We start from the raw sequence: 21,303 nt of genomic DNA on the forward strand, positions 1-21,303 counted from the left end.
GGCTGCACCCCTCTCCTCTGCTGCCCTTTAAGTTAAAAGTACAGAGTGTCTTTATCTCTCACTGTCTTTCTCTAACAAACACATACACACAAACACACACACACACACACACACACACACACACACACACACACACACACACACACACAAACATACAGGCAGAGACATAAAAGGGCTCACGCTTATTCTGGCAACAGATGGCCCTGTCCCTATAATCCCCTTTGATGCTGCGGTGGGCAGTGGCTCCTGAACATCTCTGAAGCCAAAGCCCCAACAAAACTTGAGCTACTTTTCCTTTAACTGACCCCAATTGCCAAGGAGCTGTCAGCTGTCAGACCTGGTTAAGAGCGTCTTTACTGGGAGAGACTGAAGGGCACAGGTTTTTCTCTCTCTCTCTCTCTTTCTCTCTCTCCTCTTTCAGCTTCCTGTTTGTTTTCTGACACAGACGGTTCATTCCACTTCCATGGCATGGCTGTGAAAGCAGGTTGACCGTGGTACTCTGACTTGTAGTATAGACGGCACTTTTCTCTCCTGTTCCTTTCAGAGGGCGAAAGCGTGAACCTCCCTGAGCTCTAATATTGGAGCCACAGATGGCAGGAGGTGGGCTAAGAAGCTTAGATTTCATTGAAGAGCTCACCTTAATTATTATAAGAAAAGAAGCTCTTTTGACTGCTTGTGTAACCTGTATGCTATATATACATGCAAAATTAAAATTTAAAGCATTGCACTTATTTTGTAGAATCAGAACTTTTTTCTGACTGTTTTAAATATTTTCTTTATTTATATACTGTTTTATATACTTTCTTTTGGTTGTCCTCTCAGGCATCTCTATAAGTGGATGCTTCAGTTTAGAGAGCTAGCCAGTTGATGCTGATGAAATAAATCTGCTATCTCTAAAGAAAGTGGTTCTGTCTTCGATAAGATAAAATCCCCATGATAGTAATGAGCTCAGTAATGGTGTTTTTAAAATAAATTAACAAGTACCCTTAGCCCCTATTTTGCAACATTAGGAAAAAAAAATTCTAATTCTTAACACTAATATTAGGGCTGGCATTTTATACATTCGGAGAAGATCAAACTTTTTTTTTCAATACCCTTTTATTACTATACTCACTGATTGTCAAAGCACAGAGTTGTGTTAAACGGCCCTGATTAAATTGAAGATCGCACACCGAAATGTTTGAGTGAACCAGCACTATGGAGCACTTTGCTTTCTTATTAATTTTGCACTGCAAATAGAATCAAATGTGAACTCATGTCTTAACCTTTGTCTTAAATAATTTCCTTCTCCTAATGTAGGGAGCTCCGTTCTCAGGCCTCTAATTGGAGGACAGCAGTTAAATGTCTCCTCGGGTGCAGAGGCGACTGATTGCGACAGTCTCTTCTGTTTCATTTGGAAAGCACCAGATTCTAACGCAAATGGGGAAACCCAAATTAGTGCTCACTAGCTGTGTGATTTCAAAGAAATCTTCAGTACTGTTCGATTATGTATTATCGTTTGAGAGCTTTGGGGGATAATCATCACTGAGATTTGCTCACGTTTCAAGCAGGTCTGCTGAGATGCATGTACGTAGCTAATGGGATTGGACTTTTTTTCTATCCCTCTCCTGTGGCGTTATGGAGCTGGCAGCTGAACTTGAACGGATGTGCATGGTGCTGAGTCGTGCACAAGACTATTTCAAGACTGAAATGCGATTGTTTTAATACTTTAATCCACCTGTCCTTGGCATTCAGGATGTTGCAGAAGTCGCCTAATTATTTCAGTGCCCTCTATCCTTCCTGGTTGAAATACAGCAGAGACAGCAGCACCCTTCTGATGATAAAGTCCACCTTAAAGGAATTTTTCTTAATGGAAAAATGTGGTCATTTATCTCAGGAAAAAAACTAAATGTAAGTAATAAAGTACCAAAACATACAACTTCTTAATCTTACCTAAAAAATGTATAGCCTAATTGAAATTTTAAAAATGCATGTATGCAAAGAGGATCTGAAATACCCCCAAATCACTTTAAAGAGCGAACCATTAAACAACTGGAATTCTCGGAATTGTCCCAGGTTCCAGCCGCGATAGTATGCAAACACAAATATTTTCTTTTAATTAAAAAGGCCTCATCTCGCTGTATCCTCCCCCAAGCCTGCTGCCAGCTCTCAACGACCCCCCAGTGCACACACAGACACACAGACACACACACACACACACACACACACACACACACACGCGTGTGCGCATACACAGTCTTGCAATGCTTCATTCAGATCCAGTTGCACTCACAGTCACATACATAGAGCCAAATTTGAGAAAAGTGATTATTTTAATTGTGTCCTGGGCCATGGATTCCTCTTGACTAGCTGCTAATCTGTCAGAGCCTGGTTGTCAATTGAGAACCAGGGACACCAGCAGCGATGGCTGCCCAGTTCACTGATAGCCCCCTGAGGGACAGTTAACCCTCAACCCTCACACAGTCTCTCTCCCCACTCCCACCCTTCCCCCAGACTGATCCAGCCTACCACAACCCCTGGTGGCACTAAAAGGTGGGGTGAAGGACTGGTGGTCTGTGTGGATGTGTGTGTGTGTATGCTGGATTGGGACACTGACGTTGGTGTGTGTTTGTGTATATACGTGTGGTTTGGCGGGGGGTGGTGGCTTGATAGTAATGCATGTTGATGGTTTCAGAGATACTTCATTTCAGAAACAGGGGCCTCATTAACCGTAGTCTTCATCAGGCCAGCGAGCAGCGGGCACATTAGGGGTCCACAGGAAGTTAGAGTACAGCAGGAGAGTGCATTAGGGAGGCCTGGGGAGACACACTCCCTCAGTTCCACTTCCACCTCCAGCGCTTTTCTTTATCTTAATGTACCTTTCAGAGGAATTCGGATAGAGGTCAATAATTATGCTCTTTAAATTATTCAGTCGAGGTCCTCTGTAATTGTGCTTTTTAGAGCTCGGACACTGACAGCACGGTTTACTGCACCACATTTGGGGCTCGGCCTGAGCGGATGAATCAGTATAGAATAAGAGAAAGAGTGTTGTGTGTGTGTGTGTGTGTATTTCGCCGCTCTCATCACCAACTCATATCTGATGTGATGTGATCTTCATTCCTGAAATTTCAATATGTGGCACCGCCACATGAACAAATTAACTTGTTTGCTGGGACCAAATTTGTCAACACATCAAGTTTGGATCAGGACTGAGTTGTCTGTGTGGGACACGTGTTGGTGTCAGAGACCTAGCAGACTACCAGCCACTGTGTGGGAATGTTTAGTTTGGGACACAACCATGTTATTTTTGTAACATCGGGGAGAGGAAAGCAGAAGCTGCAAGGGTAGCAGAAAAAATCACCAAACTTTTTCTACAAAGCCAGCCCCCGCAACGTTTGACTGCACATGATAACATCATCCGTCCACACAACAAGTCCTCTTTCAGCTACAGATTATTAACACATCGCTGAAAGCGGCAGAGAGCAATTCACTGTTGTCACAGGGTCTAATATTTATATTTATCTAGTTGGGAGAGGCATTGACAAACATGTCACACACCTGCAGTTTTGTAGTACGTCCTACTGCAGTTTGGTGACAAAGAAAGAGCCTGTACAGTAGAGTTTTGTTGGGGCGAGAGGAAGACTGTAATTACTGTCTGACGATTCATCTAGTCACTGCATAAAATAGTGTTTATCCAGTCGCCCGTGTTTCTGTCGTGGCTGAGGGAGGGGAGGGTCATGTTTTGCACAACTGAGACAGCTAGGGCAATCAGGAGAAGAATCGTGACTCTAAAACATTCAGCCTTTCTTTCTTTTTTCTCTTCTTCTCTTTGTCTCCCTCTTTCTCTCTCTCTCTCTCTCTCTCTCTCTCTCTCTCTGTCTCGGGTTGAGAACTAGTGCCTTATAAAATGAGATCTCCCTTTCTCCCCCCTTCTGACACACCCACACACACAAATAAACATAAAAAGCTAATTTGTTTGCGCCCTCATTTCAGAGGCCTGAGCAGGAGAATATTGTTGGGGGGGAAAGTAATGCTTTGTCAAATGTTGACATGTGTTGCAAACATGGGGCCTTCAGCAGCAGCAACAGCAGCAGCGTTTTGTAGAGCGGCTCAGGCATATTGTCGGCACATGAAGAGAGGATGCTTTGAAACAAGATTAGCCTCCAAATGGCCCTGCCGGCCCCCTCCCATCCATACCCCTGTGCATAATGCGTGTGTGTGTGCCTGCACTAAGATGCTAAATGATCAGACCCACTGAAATATTTGTGGGCCTGTTTTCTCACAGAATGAGTCTGGGAGTCGTGTGCTGTATATCACTGTTCAGCTGAAGGTGTGTGTACACATTTGTCCTGCTGCAGGGCCCCATTGTCTGGCACATGGTTTGGCTTGGTTTCGTGGGCCAGAAAGCACACGTCCCTGTCACTGAGGCTACGTCCCCTTGGCTTTGGGTCAGGGTGACACTGGGCGTGGGTGGGGGGGGGGGGGGGGGGGGGGGGTGTCTATCAACCCCATACCCTGCCCCCACAAAAATGAATCAAAATTGGAAAACAACATGCAAGGTCCGCCTAATACAGGAACACTTGCAATATGCTGATGTTTTCTTTTGCACACTGTGTTTGCTAAATTGCCTTTGACTGCGTGCATCAGTAATGAAACTTTATGTCCTTGTGGAGAGGGCAGCAAGTCCGTTCCAGTTAGGACCGGGACGATCTCTCCTGTCTGGCTATTGTAAGACTTTTTTTCCCCTAATACACGTCCTTATGAATAAATGAAGCCCATGAAGTCATTTTTTCCATATTTGTGTAAATTGCTTTAAAAGCATTTTATCATGTCATAAAAAAAGCACAATTGATCTGCTGGGCTTAGCCCATTGGACAGCTGTGTGTTTTGTTAATGGCCACTTTGCTCCAAGCAGCTTATTAAAAAATTTATATATAAATGCTAAAATTGCATAAATTATTTAGATACAGTAAGCATTTTTTTGTTTTGTCAGGCAGGGAGGGGCTGTTGTCAGTATGGAAATTTACCATAGTATATTATCTGTTGAAATATAGTAATATATCTGCCCAGACACATATGTGTCCTCCTCACTGCACCCCCACACATGCAGAGGCGCAGGGGAAAAAAGTATATATTTTTTGATGACTTCGTTTCAGCAACCACGGAATGTCACCCATATCCTGGTTGATTGTACTTTCGAGTTTTATGATGTTTTTCCATTGATTTGTTTCCCCGGCGCAGCTGCCGACCTCTATTGAGGGACGAACGTAATCAGCGCTGACGCAAATTAGATGGTTATTCGTTTCGAAAATTGACAGAAAAACAATAAAAAAGATGAAATGCTCCCAAATCAATAGATATAATGAAATTCAAATAATCCGAGAGATGAGGTCTCCATGGCAACTGATAATGTGGAAAAGAAAACAATTTAATAAAGGACAGACACGCTTTGAAAACAGATTGGGGAGGGGGGTGGCTGTAAAGCGGGGAGTGGAGAGGAGAGGAAAGCAGAGCAGAGGAGAGAGGAGGTGGGGAGATGGAGGGATAGAGAGAGAGAGGGAGGTGGGTGGAGGGGTGTTTGTGGCTGTAGTGGTTGCTCTATAGCTTGTTTCCCCCGGCGTGTGAAGGATCTGTGTCTGTCCCAAGGACACCGGAATAATTAGAAAAGCTTTCAGGCCAGAAAGTGCAGATTCAGGTTTTAATACACAAAATTATTTCAGGGGCAGTGAATCGGAAAACCATTTGTTGGTGACCTTCCTGAGAGGCCTCCCCCTCCCCGGTACAGGGCAAGATGGAGGCTATGTGGCAGCACTGCCTGAGTTATGGCATATTTGTGTTTTTATAGAGGCAGGGGGAATGGAGTTGGGGAAGTTGGGAGGGGTATGTGGGGGTAATTGTGTGTGTATGGTTGTGTTTCGGTGTGTGTGTGCGTGGGTGCATGAGAATGGGGGGGGGGGGGGGGGGTGTCATAGGGAGACCTTCATGTTGTGTGTGTCTGTGTGTGTGTGTGCGTGGGTCTGGAACGAGTTTGGGCAGAGGGAGGGAGAGCAAAGACGAGAAGGGAGAAAGTGCAGCGAGAGAAAAGGGGGAAGTTGCAGATCCGGCTGTATTTACAGATCAGTTGTCAAAAGGAGCCATTTAAGGGGAATGCGCCCGTTCCTGCACGGTGACAGGCGAGGTGCCTGTTTAAAAAGCAAAAGACAACTATGAACCTGAGAGGGAGATAGTCAAACACAGGCTTTTTCTGTTGAAGACAGACAGAGCAGGGGGTGGCGAGGGAAGCGAGTGGGTGTTAAGTGACTTCATTTGTAGTCTATTTAAGGTATGTTTTACTTGTCCTTGTTCTGCTCCTCCAACATCTAATACAGGGGCTGTGTTCTAGTTAGCACAGCAAGGGAATAATGATTGAGTGCATCATTCTTATTTCCTGTAAATACAAATGACTTTCCTTCATCTGCCTAAAAACTTGTATTTGATTTCAGTCTTGCTGTCGAGGGAGATTTGCTACTGATGCAAACAGTGATAAGAGTCAACCAAAAGCACAGCTCTGTTTCCCTCATTAGCTTATCATGACTTTAAGTATGTACACTTTCTGGTGGCTTTATTCAACATCCGTGTCCTGCTCTTTTAACATCCTATTTTCTTTATTACTCTTTGTCAACGTTTTGAAGGCAAGTCTGCTTGGGCGTTGGAGCCTTGTCTGTCAAGCAGTGACAACCATTTTTGTGTCATTAGAAGGCTTTGTTTAACTCAAATAAAAGTGATCCACCCTCTGTTCAAATGATACCAACAGCAGGTCCGGGATATCACGTCTAGAGGGCAGATACCCTTATCCTGTTCCAGGCAGCAATAAATGGAAAAACAAGTCCTCACATAAAGCTTGGCCTGATAATTACTGTTCTGATATTTTAATAGCATGGGATCATGATCAGGATCACTGCTTTCCTGCAATATAAACTGCCATAAAAGTTGGGCAATATTTGATAAAAATGTGGGATCAAGTTCCACATAGTTTTAATCTTAGTCCTTTCTCTTAGTTAATTTGTTTTGCATGGAGTCATCACACTCCACTACTCAAACAGTGGTATCATTCCTATTCTCGCTTGCTTTTTTAAAAGCATTTTTCCAGCTTTAATTCAGTTGTTAACATGATGTCGCGCACAGAAGATAATTACAGGCTTATTGAGACTCTGATAGTTAGTTCCTTTCTTTTACTCGGGGGAATCTGCCCTTATTTAAAGGCAGCCAGAGATCTGACATTCTTCAGCAGGACAGCTAATATTCTCCAGTACTGATATTGCAATGTGAAAAGTGCCCCACAAGTATGAGCGAAACTAGAAATTCCCCACTGTACACTAGCTAAGAGCCTTCAAATCTAACATGCCAGTGTCAATGAAGACGGTTTTCTTTTTTTAAATGGGGAAAAAAAACAAAAGCTGAACGGATAGAATAGAGACCTGAAATACGAGAGCCGATAGGCATCCGCTGTGTGTTTGTGTGTGCATGCACACTGACACACACACATAGGGCACAAAGCACATGTTATCACTGTCAACTGCAGCAGTAGCAAACAGCGGCAGTTGTTGTTGTTGTGTGTGTGTGTGTGTGTATTGTGTATGAGTGAAAGTGTGTATGCTTGTGCATGCCCACAATCTCTCTCACTCTCTCTCTGGCTGCTGGCTCTGAGGGACCCTCTGTAAGTCAATCTGTGTGTTCATATGCCCCTGAGTGTGTGTGTGTGTGTGTGAGAGAGTCACTACTGTACTACAGGAGCCAGGACCGAGCCTAGTCGAACAGGGCTGAACAGGTCTGGAAAGGGCCGAGGGCCAGCCCCCTGTGTACACCACCCACTTCACACCTGTCTCTCTCCCTCTCTTTCTCTCTCACTTTCACACACACACACACACGCACAAACACATGCACACAGCTCATACAGCCGTGCTGCTCGGCACAGGGCTCTCATTGTAGCAGTGACAGGAGGGCGCCCGTTAAGTGGCTCTCTCTTCCTGGGGCCTGTGTGTGTGTGTGTGTGTGTGTGCTTGTGTGTGTGTTTTTTGTTCCCCCATGTGGCTGTGGGGTGGAGAAGGGCGATGAAGGACCCCTACTGGTAAAGTGGGTAAACTCGCACAGCCTCGACATCTGTGCTCGGAGAAGGAAGGAGGAGGGGAGGGAGTGGAGAGAGGGGGAGGGTAAGGAGGGAGGAGAGATAGACAGCGAGAGAGGAGTACAGAGTGGGAAAGAGGAAAGGAGTGAGAAGGAGAGAGAGAGAGAGAGAGAGAGAGAGAGAGAGAGCAGAGCCTTGGCAGAGAGCAGTTGAGGAGAAAATGCCTTGCTTTGTGGAGAGAATTCTTCCAGGGCAGGAGGGAGAGGTGAGACAGAGCGCAGAGGGCGGTCTGCTGCCAGGTAAGACTCACACACACCTTCCTCTCCCTCTCTCTCTCTCTCTCTGTCTCTCTCTCTCTCTCTCTCTCTCTTCTCTCTCACACACACACACACAGGAGTTGAGTGCTACCCCGAGGTGAACGGGTCTGCTACTAGTTGCAGTTGGCATGAGTCAGGCACGCATGTGTAGAGATGTGGTGGGTGGTGTCAAAGTGTGTGTGTGTGAGAGTGTGTGTGAGAGAGAGAGAGAGTGAGAAGGAGAGAGCGTGTGACTAAGGAAACAGAGCAGGTGTAATGTTTGCTCTCTGGAAAAAATGTGTAGTTTTTAATTACAGATGCACATTTGTACCTATAGAGCACTGAATGTCAGTGATGTGTTTAATTAGTTTTAATGGTGTGCTGCTTCCTCAAAAGTTCTGTTGTTGACTTTTTGTGCTATGCCTTATAGCAATCCACAGTTCTACTTTTTATATTTTACAGTTACGTTTATGACACACTACAATTCTGAGGTACTTTTACTTTATATTTTGTGCAACTTATTCCAATGTTGCAAATGGAGGACTGGCAAACAGGCAAATATTGTAGTTTTTACTCCACTACATTTGTTTAACATTTACACTAACTAGTTACTTAACAGATTCATATTTTACAAATAAAAGATATGATCATCTTATAAAAGTGCTTTGTTATAGATTAAACTTACCAACAGTGTATACAGTAGTTTTAAATAAGCTCCACCTCGACCAGCTACAACATTAACATGTTGCATGTTTGTCAGAAATAATAATCCATTAATATATAAAATCATATAACATTTTGAAATCCATTATGTGTACTTTTTATTATATATATGTAACTTTTGTATTTTTTAAGTACAGTTTTTTTAATGCAGGACTAATTTACTTAATTGAGTTGTTTTAAATTGTCGTTTTACTACTTAAGTAAGGAATCTGAATACTTTATCCACCACTAATTACACATTACTTAACTTTATAGCAAATACTTTTATCATGACGCCATTCTCATGATGTTAAAGTGATCAAAGGCTACACAAATACACTTTATTTGACTTTAAACAGAAGGGAAATATGATCTAAATACACCGTTCCAGGGGCTAAAAATTGAAATGAATAAAAAGCACCTAAAATCCCTCCACCCCAATGTCAAGTACAGATGTTGTTGGATGACATGACATGAGGTAATTTGCGGTGTTGGTCGAGATTGATTTGGCTGTTTAGATTTAGATGTTATGATGGAGAGGTTTGTCACCGGAGGGATTTTCCACTCTGCTGATGTAAACAGTGTCTGTTGAAGAAAGAGTCCTTTTCTATCTTGTGGAGACACGGTTCTGAGAGGAATAATCCTCCTCGTGTACAATTAGATTTTCTCCGTTTTGTTAAATAAATACTGTGTCTGTGAACATAAATACAGATTTACATGCGGCCCGGCCCAGTGGGTGTCTGTCTCTCAAACAGCCTACTGCTACAGCCTGGGCCTGATATTTCTTGTCGGGGCCCACAGGAAAAAAAGAAAGAAAGATGAGGCAGAAGTTGGCCCGGCTCTAACTTCACGCTTGCTGTTTATTTGTTTTTATAACAAATGAAACCAGCTTCCAGAGTAAAAGGTGAAGTCAGAATTGAATTTGGCTTGCGTTTCCGTGGCGATCTGGCAGCCTCTCCCAAGTCCCATAGGACTGCTCTGGTTGCTGTGTGCCGGGCGCGTGTGTTTGTTATTTAACTGGTCTGTGTGCGCTACTGCTCTCCGTGTGTGTGTGTGTTTGAGTAGTGGGTGGTGGTAGCGGCATTCACGAGAGAGACATTTTACTAAGCAGACATTTCCCCCTCTGTTTTCACTCTGACCTGGTAGGAGATTGATGACTGAATTGTGGAGTACATGTTAACAGTAACTGGTGATTTATGAAGATACTTAGGGTAAGTGAGGCCGCACAGGCTGGAGGGGAAGAAAAAGATATAGCCTTTTAAGTTAATGCAAAAATATAGCCTTTTTAAGTAATAATTGTTATTACCACTGCAGGGGTTTAGAGAGAGGTCCGAGTTAGAGTTGGATGTGCACAAAGTGCAATGGGAAGCTTTTCCTTTCCATTGGCCATGTGCCTTCCTTTGTTTCTCACTTTCTAACTTTGCCTCCATTCAACATTGCAAGTTTTTTGTGAGGAAAAAATAATTTAAATAAATGATACATGCATTTATCTGTATAGATGGACAGATAGATACTAAGATTCATTTAGATAGCTAAATTCTAATATTTGAATTGAAAATAAACCTACTTTTCCTGGATAAACCACAGTGGAAAACTTTTCTTGGATGAACCCTTGCACTGCAACAAGTGCACTGTGTGTTTTGGCAGCCCCCCTTAGCCAGAGATCCCTCAGAAAATCCGCATGCAATTTTAGAAGAATCAGATTCTTTCCCTTTCCTTGGCTCATGAACTCCCTTGATATTATGCACATGGAGAATCCTCTCCTCTATTCAAATATGAGATTCAATCTACTTGGATGTGATCTATAACATTTTTAAGGAATAAAGCAATTTTAGGGAATACGGAAAAGTGCTTTCCCCGGGAAGAGGGATGGCTTTCATTTTTTTTCAAGGCACCTCTTAGACTGAGTGAAATGTTTCCCCTGTTCGCTCAGGGACGACTTTATTTCTTACCAGGGATTTAACACTCACTCAGTCCCCTCATAAATACAGCGTCCCTCAGCCCTTCGCTAGCCATAACTCATGCACTAACTCTCTAGCTAACTAAACTCATATAGCAGAGCCAACACTTGTTTGTCTTTTACCTCAGCCTTTCTCTCCCACTCGTCCTCCCTGTCTCTTTTCCTCCGCTCAGCTGATTTACACTTGACAGAATCTTCTATGACTACCGTCCCACCAGGCTCCTGCGCTGATCTCTGGCCCACTCGTGGAGTGGGTTTTAGAAGAAATGTGCATTTGAGTATGAGCCAGCCTAATCTCCTTGAGGCTATTTAGAGTGAGCCTAATGCTCCAAGAATGAGCGAGAACAACACCGGAGAAAATGCGGACGTCCCTCTCAGCGTGTCACAACACAACTCAGGTCTCCAAAGAACGAAGCAAGTCTTTGATTTACTGATGTAAATCTGGAAGGCAAACGACATAAAATTCTTGCTTTCAAGGCACCTGTTGAAGCCCTCAGTCTCCTCAGAAAAGTCTGTGTCCGTTTGTTCTTTGCCTTTGTCTTTTTTGCCTTTGTGGCACCTACCTGTGGAAGTTTTACTTTTTAGCATGTTATCCCGGCGGTGCAGTAAATAACAGATGTAGAGCAGCTGATAAACTTTCAAGCCATTTAAGTTTCAGCAGATGAAAGTGCTCAGGTGGGATATTACAGGATGGTGGAAGCCTTTACTGATCTGGTGCCGATTGGCATTTTGGGAGGAGACAGTCTTTCTGGCGTGGTTCCCGTATTGGTTGTTAACAGCCTGCTGGTACCTTCTGTTCTCTCAACTCCTCAAGCATCTGAAGACCCTCTGAAGTCAAAATCACCCATTTTGATGTCTCATGGCAGCACCCAGCGTTTTGTTGTATTTGCGTCTTGATAACACAGGCCCTGCTCGGAGGAATTACCCTCCTCACTCGTTGGTGTCAGATGGGGGAGGAGGGTATCATTTCTCTTTTTCCGCCCAAACTCCCTGCTCTCCTTGCTGTCCTTTCTTTCTTTTTGATCTCACCATCAAATCTTCCCCGGTTTTTATGAGTGACGTTTACCCGAGAGCAGCTAGGGAAATGGCTGGCTGAAGAAGACGTTTGAGAAAATGCGCCTGAGCAAGCTATCACCTTTGATAAAGCCATAGTTCCAGTGGGAGAGGAAGAAGAAAGCCAGAAGAGTAAGAGCATTGTTGATAATGAAAAATGCCATGCAAGAGGGAGCATCTCTCTGATCCCAGCCTGTTAAACCAACAATGTATAGTACAACAGACAATGCAGTGGTACATCAAGCATTTCTCTGTTGTTGTACTACAATGAGTGACCCAGAGGACTGATCTAAATCAGGGGTACCACACTGGGCCTTTATTACACATCAGCTGGGCACCAAATAATCTCATAAAACAGCACTCACACATACACAGTGAGTCTCACTCGTGCTGCCATCAACGCTGGCATACCTTCAGCTGTTGCAACAGTCGGCATGAAGGCTGGCAAGCCACATGAAAGCACTGCAAAAAGAGAAAGAAATAACGGGGAAGTGGAGGGGTAGTTGAAGGCACAGAGAGCAAGAAATGTTAGCTTTAGTAATTACTACCTCCATAGAGAAGCAGTGGAGAGGACAGTGAGGCAAGCAAGCGCACGAAGGAGGCCCCGTGTGCAGATAATGAAGGGGTATCATTGTAGCTCTGACAGCGTTAATCTTAGAGCGCTCTACAATGTGTGTGTGTGTCTCTATGTGGTTATGTGTATGCTCTATGCAGCATATGTATATACTGCTGAGGTGTATGGAGGTCGTGGTACAGTGCCACTGACTCTCGTCCTACCTGCGAGACCTTTCGCCCCACCTGACAGCACAGTTTATCCAACCGCATTGACAGTTGTCGCCTCTCACAGCTTCTTGACGACAATCCTGAAACTCCACAGCCTCTCGCTCATCCTCACTAAAGCACTGGGATCACCTATCAGCACCCGAACTTCTTTGCAGATGAGTGCAGAAGAAAAGAGGAAAGAGGGAAAAGGAGAAGACCAATCTAACTTTCTTTGTGCCCAGCCTTTTCTTTTCTTTTTTCCTCTTCCCATTTGAAGTTGTGAGACACTCATTTAAGCCTCATTGCGCACCAACACTCAACGCACGAGAAAGTGTTATGAATATGTATCAACACAGCATATGGCAGCAGTAGCGCTGGGACTAGGTGTGTCCAGAAGGGTAGAGTGCTGCCGATGCATTATTCTCCATTCAAATTACCACAGTAAGAATGCAGCGGGGAGCTGAGAGGTGTTCAACACCTCTTTAAACGGGGCAGGAGAAGAACCTGGATCATGCGAAACAGCAGGAACGGAAGAGCTGTGATGAGCACAGTAGTAGGCCAGCTGAGTTTCCTTGATTTGGTAGATTTTTTCGGCAGGTTCAAACCCAGCACTCGCTGACACGATCGTGATTAAAAGTGATATTTCTGACACATTAGGATGCGCACGGGAAGTAACCTCCTCTAAAGCGTTCATTATTAGATGCATGACAGACCTGAATATTTATAAAATAGGTTTTAATAATTAATAGCAGCAATCTGCTCGCGTAATTCATCAGATTTGCACTTCAACTGAGTATCCGTTTTCACTTTAAAATAATAATAAGAGGAATATTAATGTTAGAGAAATGTAAAACGGACAGCTGGATACAGCGCAAATAGGCAAGCACTCCATGTTCACTTCTGAGGCTTTCCTTTAACTTGTCACTTTTAAAATAAAATTTCATTTTAAGCTGTTAATGCTGCAGTTTGAAAACCTTCAGTTGTTTGTGCTTGACAATTTAGTGAGCAGCTTCTCACAAATGTGGCAACTCATGAAGATAAAGATGCAGGAAACAAAGTGGGTTTGGTGTAGAATGCAAAAGTAGTTGCTGTGGTTTTATCAAAAGCAAATTTATTTGTTTGAGTCAACTTAGCAGCACTTCCTTTTGTATACTGAGACCCAAAATAGACAGCATTCTTTTTTCCTGTAAAGCAGCTTTGCTTGTTTCATCGTTTCACAGTCATTTTTTTCTCCCTTATTGTGAGTGTTGTTTTATCACACCTTCAAATTCAGTCACGGCACATTCCTCCCTCTACTGAACTCCCAGAAACAAGAATGTTCCTGTTTTAGGTGAAAACTGCCACGTTTAGTTCCGCCTCCAGTTCACATTGAACTTTTTCGGTAAAGCACACTGTTTTAGTGCTGTCACTGATGCAGTGGTGTGTTTATCCTCACTGTGGATCAGCTTTTTCCTGACTGTGGAGAAATGTCAGTGTACGTATTTGACAGTGTGTGTCTCACAGAAAATGATGTGACCTGCAGCCACTAGACAGAGAGGAGCAGAAGGAGAGCGCAGAGCACAATGCCCTGCTGTCTACAAGCCTGCCAGCAGGCGCGCAACACACACATACAGCAACACACACTTAATATTGGTTGCAGCCACTTAACATTCAGTATGTGTTTACAGTGTATTGTGCACATACCCACACTTTTACAACCACAGATGGACACAAATACACTTTAAAATGCCATATCTCATTTCAAACCTTTTGTCACTTCCACCCTGCTTATCAGAAAAGTAAAACTAGTTCTGGCAGCAGAGTCACAGCCACAGGGTCTAACAAATGCAAATCCCAGGAGCAGGAAGACTCATTCTCATCACTTCCTCTCTTACCCCAACAAAGAATGTGTTTTGATCAAAATTTAATTGTGCTTCATAAGAAGAATGCGTTGAGCATTGAATGTGTAGAAAGTGGTAAAAAAAAAAAAAGTAAGTGTTTGAAAAAGTCTTTTAGCGAAACATGGGTCATTTATGGACTGGGAGAAAACCTGCCCAGGATGACATTTCCACGGGCACCTGTGATTCATTCTGCTGCATATCAAGTCCAAAAGAGGAAAAGTCTGTCAGGCAGAGCAAATTTTTTAATGGTAGGCAGGGATCGATGTTGTCAGCGCAGGAATCCTGTCTGAAAATATATGATTTTTTTGGGTAAATGTCACCTACTTCTTTCTTTTCAAGGAGATAAAGAGAGAGAGAGGATAAAAATGGCAAAGGGTGGAGAAGAAGGAGGAGGAGGTCACTGAGATCTGATGCGAACGTTCCAAACCAGGCCGAATTTAGGGAAATTGCTTCAAAAACATTGACTTGTGCTCTCATTCACAAAGGCCCCCGTATCTGAAAAACAAATTTGAAACATAACCTTGGAAATCAATTAAGAAGTCCCCGGGAGCTTGAGAAAAAAGAAGGGAAAGGTCCACCCTTCTTTTTCCTTTTCCCCCCTCCCTACATGTCTTTTCCTCTCCTCTGCTTAACAGGGACTTAGCTGCCCATCAGAACACTGCCTTGTGTGAGGAGGCTTTGTCAGCGGGGGCTTTATTTAATTTTTTTTAACGGCAGAGTGCCTTATATGCTGTCAAAATGTCTTAAGAGTCTTATTAAAGAAATGCCACAGCTCATTTCCTTGTAATGCAATTCATATGCTGGTGAAAGGGGGCATGTCTAAAGATCTAAACAGCTTTGCTTTTTAGGCTTCACATTAGGGGTTATCTGTGAGGGCTTGTCATTGATTGACATTATCTGGCCTGACAGGGCCTCATATCAAGGTTAACCTCATGGACAAAAGTGCCACCCGCATGGACACACAAACCCACTCTCTCACCCACACTCGTAGTCAAATAAGGCATCCTCTCCTCGACTTCCTGTCGAGAGGGGTGCTATGCATGTGTGCTGGCTTCATCTGTGTGTAAGCCAGGTGGAGATTTCCAGACTTAATTGATAACTAATGGAGCGGCGTGTGCTGAGTTTACCCTGGAGGATTGACACTGTGTGTGTTTGTGTGTGTGTCCTGTGGAGAGATCGAGGGTGTAGGTGACGGTAAGAGGATGGGGATGACTTACTCAGCAGCGTTGCTCCAGATTTTGGTGAATTAAATATGGCCCCAAAGATAATGACATGGAGTGACACACACCAGTCTGGTGGCTTCTGACCTCTTAGGCGAACAGGCCGTTCACTTGCTTACTGAGGATAGTGTGTAACTAACACTCACATGAGCATAATAACACACACTCACACAATCTCCCCTTCTCCCTCCCAACAAGCCACAAAGGCGAAGAGAGATCCCCGTGACCAAAATACAACTGAAGCAGTTAATCTGTACAGATATTAGCTCAAGGGCCCTTGAGAGGTACACCGCTGAGCCCCTTCTCCACTGTACTACCCACACTGCCTTGCTGCCGCACCGAGCACATCAACCATCAGGGAGGGACACAGGGGTCGTCTGCTCATTTACCATGGCGGTTGGCTTATCAAGTTGCACTACTTGTGTCTTGAAACTGAACACGGGAGTTGAGCTTCAAAACAAAGCTGCAGGAATACATGTTTCCGTCTGTGGAAGCATGGGACTGTGTGCGATGGTGTATTTTATAAAGCAAAGTTTTTGCCTCTCACAACACAACACTTATAAATTAAGTCGTCATCTGGTGCCAGCTGTGAGTCCAGATTTGATGTACAATTTTAACAAGTTAGCCGTGTGTCCCATGAATTACCCTGAGCATCAAACACAATAAAAGTTGGCTGTTTTGGTACGCGGCTGTCAGAATGGTTCTTGTCACTCATGTCAAATAGTTTTTTTCTCTCCCTTAGACCATTTTAGGCTGCTTGTCCTCTGTTCTGGAAAACACCATAATTACCCTGTTTGTGATGAAGCTGGAGGGCGTATTTGTCCTTAGATTTCAACTTTCCTGCCTGATTGCCCTCAAGTTCAACGTCTTTCCTCTTCCGTCTGCACTTGAAATATACATTGTTTTGTTCAGCCATTGTCCTGTGTGCAGTCAGAGTGTGTGTGTGTGTGTGTGTGTGTGTGTTACTGGGGCCATTTGTGTCTGCCTTTCTCCTGCAGCGTCTTTTTTGTGTTTTGCGGCGGTGTGACGGGAGCGTGGCACTTGGCTGAGGGCTTGTGTTTGATAGCAGCCCGTGGACTGAGCTGAAGTGAAAAAGTCCAAACGGGTCCTTCAAGGTCAGCACCCCCAGAAAGACAACACACAATGTGCAAGGTCACTTTCTAGACTAAAAGCAATAAGTGCTTTATTGATAGAAAAAAACAGCTACAAGCAGGCAGATGTGCAACCAACTGATTAATAATAAAATACATTTGTGAGAGAGAAGGGCAAGGGGAGGGGAGGGGGCAGGGGAGAGAAGACCGCTACCTCCTGACTGTATGTCCTTGTGTTTGTGTACTGTATGCATGTGCCTGCACGTATGCATGTACAGTATGTTTCGCAGCACAACACTGGTCCTTAAAAATTTAGATTTAGAATTAGAAATCCAGTGGTTAAAAAACAAAACAAATTGTGACAGATCAGTGCTGTTGGCAGTTTCCCGGGTGCACAGTACCTCTCTTCATGCCTGAATCATTTCCTATCATTGCTTCAGTTTGTGAGATCTGTAAAGTACAGCGTGAAAGTACTGTTAAAAGAAGATCACAGACATTTCACCTCTCCTGTTTTGACAGTAATCTGCGTATCATATATATCTCATCAGTATCATGTTTTATGATAGACAGTGAACAGTCACTGTAGGTTCCTTTTTTCCCCCATTCAGTCACCTTATGAACAGTGTGCCTTTTGTACTGTGCTTACTGTGCTATTATCTTTTTATGAAAATAAGCAGAGGGTATTGGACTGTCGTCATCTTTTATGTGCCTTTATCTTTCTTTCTCTCATGCGCTCTCTATCTCTTGTTCTTTCTCTTCCCCAACCTGGCAAACCTGCCTAGTGAGTAGAGCTCCAAAGTGGATCAGTTAGTGGCAGATTTAGATTTGAGGTGAGGAAAGCTGAGTCCCAGTCGCAGCTAAACCGATTTCTTCAGGAAGACTCTGAGGGAAAGGAGGACTGGGAGACTTCCATATGCTCTGTCACCCCCTTCCCCTCAGTGATCACCTATAGTTGTCTCCCCACAGCTTTCTTACTCTTTGGTGGTGTATATCCCCGCCTTTACAGCCCCTTTCTAAATCCCTTCTCTATGTAAACTTCTTCTCAGATGTACCCACCCCTAAACCCCCATCTATCAACTAGTTGGCAGTGGCATTGTTTTTAATCATCAGAACCTCAAAATTATTATTATCGCTTCTGATGCGGCAATTAAAACTTCAGGTCAGAGGCACAACGAGCGGTGATCAGCAGCCGAGCTGAGAAGTTTTAATTAGACGATCAGAACCATTAATGCACAAAAAAAAGGTGTGCGCTGGGAAATTAACGGGAACGTCTTAATCAGGGTTAGCGACTCCGAAGAGGAGTCAAGTGAACAGAGAGCAAAAAACAAATCATTTCCGCACCACTGGGACAAAACTCAATTAAATATGCATGCGGAAAAATGGAAATTTCTCAGCATCGGCTGCACCGACTGTTGGAAAACTGTGGCAAAATCTCACAGCGGGGTCGACGACCTGCTTATTGTTATTCTTGTGTAATAAAAATGAGAGAGGGGCCAGATGCTGGGGTCTGGGTGTCGTGCCGTAGTTGTCCATCAGTGGCTTTCCGCTTGACTTCCTTGCGGCTGCCGCAGCTTCTCTACCATGCATGGGGGGGAGAGGAAAACATTCTTTTCCTGCAAGCTGTAAATTTACAAAAATAAAAACATGGCAATTTTCAAGTGTGTCTGTGTATGTTTGCCTTTGTGGCTCAGTGATTTCCCTGAAACACACATGCACATACGCTCTCTCACACATACATCTCCCTTGAGAGCCAGAGACACAAAAGGTTCACTGAGCTACACACAGAGAGCTGCAGCCTTGTCGATTAATCTGCCAAAGGTTCATAAAGTTATAACTGGTCTTTTTTAAAGAGCTACAGCAACTCTTGGTTGCATATTGTAAAATAATCCTGAGCTAAATAGACATCTCCCAGACCCTGTTTGTATTAATTAACTCCTGATATTGCGGGGGGTTTGTCCCTGTGTCAGTCATGTTGGAACTCAGCAGGAATCTCCAACAAGCCCTGTACTTGTGTTTGATTAGGTGAAAACATAAGCTTCAGTTTAAACAGGTAATATCTACCTCTCTTATATACAGACCCTCCTGTGTGCTCGCTCCATACAAACTGTGACAACACTGCAGGGAGCCGGTGTGTTTATGGTGCAGCGCTGCACTTTGAATGAACAAAGTCAAGTTATTCAATTTCCTATATGTTGTAAATGTGACTTTACGTCTTCCAGAAGATGATTACACAAGTGTTTTAGACATAAACTGCCTCATCTTGTATGCCAGAAAGAGGTAAAGCCGCGACCCTGCCAGTCACAACCATTGTTAACTCCCACGTCCTTTACCCGTAGCTGCCTTGATTACAGTCTGCGCACGATCACACAAATAATGCACTTCCAACAGCGTTATTAGGATTTGAAACACCACTTGATTGGGCATGATATCATTCTGGCACACAAACAGAGACTCTGCATCAAAAAACCAACAAGACCTGTGGGGCTTAGAGCTGTGGAAGAGTAAGTTTGTCAGCGCGGAGGGCTAGACTTGAACATAAGCTGTGTCATCCAGGGCTGAGAAGAAACAGGGCCCCAAAGAACTTTGATGCACTTATTTTTGACTGAAGATGAAAAAGAACCTGACCTGGTCCAAACGTTTTCAAAATAGTTTCTTGACTTTTTCCTCAGGTTTTGGCCTTATACAGGCAGTATATGGCGCAGCTTTGTGGCCCTGCACTGTTTCCAGTAAAAATAGTGTCACCGTTAACATAAGCAGTTGGAAAAATTAGTTTCAGCTGTTGTGTTCAAATTCTAACCTGCCTTTTTGTTTTTTTTTTCAACTCAGTGCTTACTGAGGTGTCTCCTCCTTGACAATTAGCACACCAGGCTAAAACAGACTGTAAATAATGTCCAATGCATGTGACAGTGTTGTTTTTCTTTCTGATATTCATTAATAAGGCAGAATGCTTACTGGACTCTCGGGGAGGTGGGGGAGTTGGTCTCAGAGGGAAAAGTTGTTCTTTCATGTAGGTCCCCACAGATTTTATCTCATTGTACGCTATCATGCACACAAACGACTTGAGGTAAACAGCTTAGTGTTACCATAGCAATCCCTATTGTAAGCAATGGCAAAAAGCTGCTGTGGACAGAAACCCTCAGCATAAATAATAGTTTAGACAGCTTCCATAAACCATTGAACCATAGCGTGTTCTTCCTTACGGGAAGCCCACAATATTAAATTAGTTTTAAAGCACGCCCTACCTTTAAAAAGAAAAACACTGAATATGTGCTTAAGATGTTTGATAATTCAGTTAGAGGCCCGCTTAGATACTCAACCAGTAGCAGTCCTCCACTCACGCTCCTTAATGTTAACGGAAAATCATACATAAATACTCACTAATGGAAAAAAACAACAGTGTAGGGGTCATTTCCTACAAGGAGCTTGAGATTGCAATGCACAGGAAATCGGTAGTTAAAGCATGAAATACTGAACGCAGTAAACAGAAAAAAAATGACCTCCACTGCAACACCCAAATGACCTCAATCTTCCTTTGTAGAGTATTTTTGAAAAAAATAAAAAAAACTTGACAATTTATGTCTTCCACTTCCTAATAGTTTTTCCAGCTGATTTTTTTTCTTCAAAATTGCTGTCTTCTAAAAGGTGACCCTTTCACCCCCGCCTGCAATTGTCTAACACTAAATTGTACAGTAATGTGCCAATGATATATGGCCTACTCAGAACTACATAATTCCTGAAGTCATTGTTTCACAGAGGAAGCCCGCAATGTAAATACAGTAACTGAGAAAGCATGTGTGGGGTGCATGGGGTGCATTGTCTGGCGACGGGGCAATCTGTAAACTCCTTCAAATTGTATATCCTCTAATGATTCCACAGCTTTGCAAAAGAAAATGAAAACAGGATTTTATGTTGCACCGATGTGATTTACATAATGCTGGCAATGGCTCACACATGATTGTGCTTGGCTTTATGGCTGAGGGAAAATGAAGAGGCTCTTACTCATTGTTACAGAGAGTGTATTGAGTCTTTAAGATAGAACTTTGCTACCTCTGATATCACACATTTTTTGCCTGGTGAAATGGTGTGTCCGTAGCTTAGTATAGTGTATTATCTTAACCACAGCGTGGCTGAGTTAAAATTCAATACAGTTTCATACAAGAAGAAATATCTCTGCTGTGGGGTTGAACTGTTTTCACTGAGTCTCAACTGACAAAGCTTTACATACAACTGAATAAAATCAGAATAGAAGTTAACAT

The 21,303-nt window shown here is 43.5% G+C and overlaps 1 protein-coding gene across 5 annotated transcripts in view; it reads left to right on the forward strand.

Moving 5' to 3' along the window:
• casz1 (castor zinc finger 1) overlaps window positions 1–21,303 on the forward strand; it is a 77,827-nt gene that overhangs the window by 19,874 nt on the left and 36,650 nt on the right. For 4 of the 5 annotated variants that reach the window (XM_038722873.1, XM_038722876.1, XM_038722874.1 and 1 more), the window contains exon 1: window positions 8,232–8,382. The exons of the other annotated variant lie outside the window; for it this stretch is intronic. In XM_038722873.1, the coding sequence (XP_038578801.1) occupies window positions 8,304–8,382 (79 nt within the window). In that variant the 5' untranslated portion in view covers window positions 8,232–8,303. Of the gene's footprint in view, window positions 1–8,231; window positions 8,383–21,303 lie in introns of those variants that run through there. 5 annotated transcript variants of the gene reach the window in all.

Source organism: Micropterus salmoides, unplaced genomic scaffold, assembly GCF_014851395.1.
Source record: "Micropterus salmoides isolate LMB-PRFRI ecotype aquatic unplaced genomic scaffold, ASM1485139v1 Ms_hic_scaffold_16, whole genome shotgun sequence".
NCBI classification, from domain to species: domain Eukaryota; kingdom Metazoa; phylum Chordata; class Actinopteri; order Centrarchiformes; family Centrarchidae; genus Micropterus; species Micropterus salmoides.